The following is a 4,604-nucleotide window of genomic DNA, read 5'->3' as shown; positions in this document are numbered from 1 at the left end:
CTGCCCAACTGACTAATTACCACTCCCTGCTACTTATGTACACTCTTCATATCCACTCCGTTGCTGTGAGACACTATTCGTTATCTTCCCTGCTCACGACAAGCTCTGCCTGATACCATTTCCCGGGCCGCCACGGTGGCTGAGTGCTTAAGGTACTAGGCTGCTGAGCCGAAAGACACGGGTTCGAACCCGGCCGTGGCGGTCGCATTTCGATGCCTCTAGAATTTCTCCTCCATCGAAATTCGAGCGCCGCGGCCGGGATCGAACTCGCTGTTCATCACCTTCGTAGAGACGGCCAGAAACTTGCCCAATTACTGACCTCATTTCTCGCACACATATAAGAAAGCAAGCTTCTCCTAAAGTGCAAATTGTATGGGACAGCGGATGGTGTGGTTACAAGAAACCCATACGCTCACTAATGCGTTGACTCGAATCGCACCAGTAGCCATGGCAGCGAGGATGACGCGGGCATTAATTCCAGTAAGATCTGCAATATTTCTACAATGGTGCTTCATAGCTTCCATGAGGTAGATCCGGATTTGTGAAATATGCACTATTCAGCTAGACTGTCGATTCTCCTCTCCTGCCTGCGCGTTTTCGCTGGTCTCGTGTACTGGCCGCTGCCTATTTTCTTACGCGCGAGACGGTCCAGAAGGCCTCCCCCAGCGCAGAGGAACGCTTCTCCGTGCGCGCCGCCATGTCGCACAACAGGACCCGCCATCTCTCTCGGTTTCCGGCGCAACTCTTCGTCGGCGACCTGCGGCAGCGAAGGAGTGAGCGCGTGACTACAAGGGCATGATGCTTTGTTGGTCCGTCTTTTCTTACGAACAATATTCAAAGAGCTACACAGATGGCATGGACTGCAACATACAAAGCGTTCACGTACCGTGCTCGCCATCACAGCGTTTAATGTCATTTAGAAGTCCTCAAGCTTCCAAAAAGTCATAGCACCTTTAATCAATACTCGGTTTCACACCCTTGTTATTCCGCAAGTAGCACACGATCGTCTACTAAAACACTTTTCTGGTGACAAGTTAGAAAGGTTCCCGCACTGAAATAAAGTCATTTTAATAGAACTTTCGAACGAGGACTCTAGTCATCAGACATCTCCGCCCCATGCGCACTAGTTGCAAAGCTTTCTTGGGGGAGGTTGACGGAGATATATATATATACGCTAATCCGGAGCAGCTGCATAGTTGTAAGTAAACCCCTCGTCCCGTACGCCGTCATTTCCTCGTGTGCGGTTTCGAATTGTAAAAATTACCACGTCAGCGTAAATGCCACATTTCAGTTGTTGCTGAGCATATTAATACGAATATGGATTGTCTACGAATGCAGACCGATCCCCTGAGCATGGAAGCCTTACAAGGTTTTAAAAAATTATTTCGACTTGCATTACGTGACTAAACATTGAATACTCGCAAACTTTCATTCTCCCATGAATGGACAGGCGTAGCCATGTTACCGCCCCCAAATGACGTTGAGAATTTCAGGGCACTTGATACTGCCCCAGCCGGATGCTTACAGCGCATGCGCAAATGTCCGCCAAAGGTCAGATACGCCTGCAGTTCGCCTGTACCAGGCTTGTTCGGGTCACTGGCACTAGCGTTGTCCACAAACGGTGGTGGTGGCATACGCTAAGCTAAAATTCTTTCATTAGCGTGCACTAACCACTATTAGTCACTACCGAAGAGATGGAGGGGAGGCGTGGTTTTTGCGTTGGTGAATCGATTTCTATGGTTGAAAGAAACTTGTTTACTAGGTCGTCGTAAACCGCAATGAGAAGGATACGATTCCAAAAACAATACAGGGTGTTTTCCTTAAGACTTTACACAACTTTAATAATAGGCTTTATGAGTTCGAATAACGCTTTTTTCGCATAGCACTGTAAGCGGAGTGGTATATCAGAACACGGCTAAGACGAGCTAACTAGCAGGCTGGTTAACTAATATTGAATAGTTAACTTTTGAACTATTCCTGTTAGGCTCCTAAATTATTGAGAGGCGTGTAGCCAACCGTAATATACAAATCAGTTTTTAGAATTTTGAAAACGTGGTTTCCCTAGCCTCTACGTTTCTGCCCCGTAAGTGCTAATCTAAACGGCACTGCTTCTGCTTCACGCTTTCGTCCACTGCTTTCCTGTTCATAGTTACACAAGCAGTGACGGAGGCCCACCTGTAAGAGGCAGTCGCCCTCGCAGTTGCGCCTGCTAGCACTGCTCTTCCCGGTGCTCCTCATCTTCTTTAGCACCTTCTTCTTCAGCGGGTTCATCAGGTATAGGCAAGCCGCGGCAGATGTGGCCGGTCGCTTGTGGAGCCCGAGGCGACAGGTGGTCAACTGGCGCGTCAGGAGCGGGCAGAGCCGGGAGCCCTGCTTCTGGCAGACCCAAAAGTCCAGGCACAGCTGGTGGCAACAGCCCTGCCAGAGGCCATTGCCCTGTGTCGCCTTGGCGACGCTGGACGACTCGGGTGATGATGGTGGTCGTGGTGATGACCATGCTGGTCGTGAGTACTGTAGTCGTCCCTCCAGAGTAGGGTGTCCATGAAAACGGCACAGGGGACCCAGGTTCGGGAGAAGCTTCTGAAGTTCCATCTCCACCGTGGCGCTGTACTGGTCGCAGTGTTTCAGAGACTCGTACAGTGCAAACAGACGTAAATGCTGGTGGCACGTATTCGCCGCCGCGCCAACGTTGAAGACGAGCCGCATGCATGCCATGCGGCACCTGCAGGTAGCAAGGCCCCTCTTTAATACGACACTTCGGTAAACAAGACTTCAATGAGCGGTTTGGTTTGGTATGGTTTATGGGGTTTAATGTCCCAAAGCGACTCGGGCTATGAGAGAGCCGTAGTCAAGGACTCCTGAAATTTTGACCACCTGGGGTTCTTTAAAGTTCACTGACATCGCACAGTACACGGGCCCCTAGAATTTCGCCTCCAAAGAAATTCGACCGTCGCGGTCGGGTTCGAACCCACGTCTTTCGGGTCAGCAGCCGAGTGTCATAACCGCTGAGCCACCGCGGCGGCATCTACTCTAACGTGGTGGGTTAGTCAATTCTACCTCCCACAGAAATCAACGCTGCGAGTTTCGTGGCCCCCTCGTCCAATGGAACAAACTCCGCCTTCAGCAAAGACAGCGCAATGGCACGAAGCTAGAGTCCCCGCACAAGAAAAGGCTCCAGCTTTGAGAGAAAGTGGGCGGCATATTTTGCAGTCATTCGGTGCAGCGGGTGACTGGAGAGAGCCGCAGTGACTTATCTGTGACCACTTACCACATGAACTCCTCCATCAAGTAGTGGTCGTCCCAGGCCGGTCGCTCCAGGAGCGGCATCAAGTTCGCCATCAATTTGGGGCACTTGTACAAGGCCATCATGCAACGGCCACAAGATACCGGTAGCTCGGGGACGCATGACGAGCCCACCTGCGGCGTTGCCTGTGTACATCGGCAAGACTCCGAGCCAAGAAGGAATCCCGGCGACGTATGCAGACTGCATTCCTGCTGCTGTGCTGCCAGGGGCCGGGGCGGCGGAGATGTCACCGCCAGTGAGGGTGGTATCGGCCAAGGCATCATTTTGGTCCATAGTCCAACCCCTTGCGAGCCTGGCGACTGGGTTCTCCAACGTCTTCGGCTGCCTGATTTCTATTTTAGGTCGAAGAAACACACAGGAGCCAAACAGATCTGACTCCGGATGGACACCGTCGCCTCGTACGTGCGCTGCAAAGACGCATGAAAATAACCACAGTACGTATTTATAAAGCGCCACACTTGGTGTGACACGCGTACTGCAGCATCACTACTCCCCTAACTATCAGACATCCACGGCTATTTAGAATCAATAGCAATATTTTTACAACTCAACAGCGCATCTACACATCGAGAAAGCCAATTCGTTAGTTCTCCAACGGAAAATATCAATAGTTATTTTTTGAAAGCCATGTACAAAATTTTCTGGGAAGGCTAGCAATGGATGGAAGGTTTAATATCGATATACTAGAATCTCATAAAATTGCAAAAAAACCGTGTAATCAATGTGTGTTTTAAAGTTGTAAAAAAAATTATTTTGCTCACAAAGCCTGTGTCAGGAAGAAAATGAGAGCACCACCATGAATACGAAGGATGCCAAATTTGCCTGAGAGAAATATCATTGCAACATGTAGCACACTCGCAAAAACAGCTGCCGGTTATCTCCGTATACAACTGCGCACGTAGCACTTCAAGGGGTTAACCTCTTTGTCATTTTAAAAAAGACACGGGTTCGATCCCGGCCGCGGCGGTCGAATTTCGACGGAGGCGAAATTCTAGACGCCCGTCTATTGTGCGATGTCAGTGCATGTTGAAGAATCCCAGGTGGTTGAAATTTTCACTAAGCGTTCCTCATAGTCTGAGTTGCTTTGGGATGTTAAACTCCCATGAAACAATAAAAAAAAAAGTTTTTCTGCGGACCGTCAGGCAGCGACGTCACGATGAAACCGGAGATGCCGTGGGTAGCGTTTCTAACTGACGCGTGGCCTTCTGAAGCTTCGCTTGAGAAACAAACGCGAGCCAGAAGTAGAAACAGCTCTACGCACACACCACAAATATGGCTCGAAGGAAGGAAATGCGATTCG

General features: G+C 49.9%; 1 protein-coding gene across 1 annotated transcript; it reads right to left on the bottom strand.

Moving 5' to 3' along the window:
- Positions 1 to 219: 219 nt before the first annotated feature.
- On the bottom strand, positions 220 to 4,143 carry LOC149365635 (uncharacterized). Its single transcript, XM_089587809.1, has 4 exons — positions 4,066 to 4,143; positions 3,269 to 3,711; positions 2,176 to 2,722; positions 220 to 757 (listed from the first exon to the last, which is right to left on the bottom strand). Exons 2-4 carry the CDS (start codon positions 3,565 to 3,567, stop codon positions 554 to 556), a joined length of 1,050 nt encoding a protein of 349 aa, XP_089443935.1. The 5' UTR covers positions 3,568 to 3,711; positions 4,066 to 4,143; the 3' UTR covers positions 220 to 553.
- Between the last annotated feature and the right edge of the window lie 461 nt (positions 4,144 to 4,604).

This window comes from Amblyomma mixtum, chromosome 1, assembly GCF_055824585.1.
Source record: "Amblyomma mixtum isolate Tamu chromosome 1, ASM5582458v1, whole genome shotgun sequence".
In the NCBI taxonomy this organism is placed as follows: Eukaryota; Metazoa; Arthropoda; class Arachnida; order Ixodida; family Ixodidae; genus Amblyomma; species Amblyomma mixtum.
The sequence above is the reverse complement of the archived record's forward strand: the minus strand, read 5'-3'. Positions and strand labels throughout refer to the sequence as shown.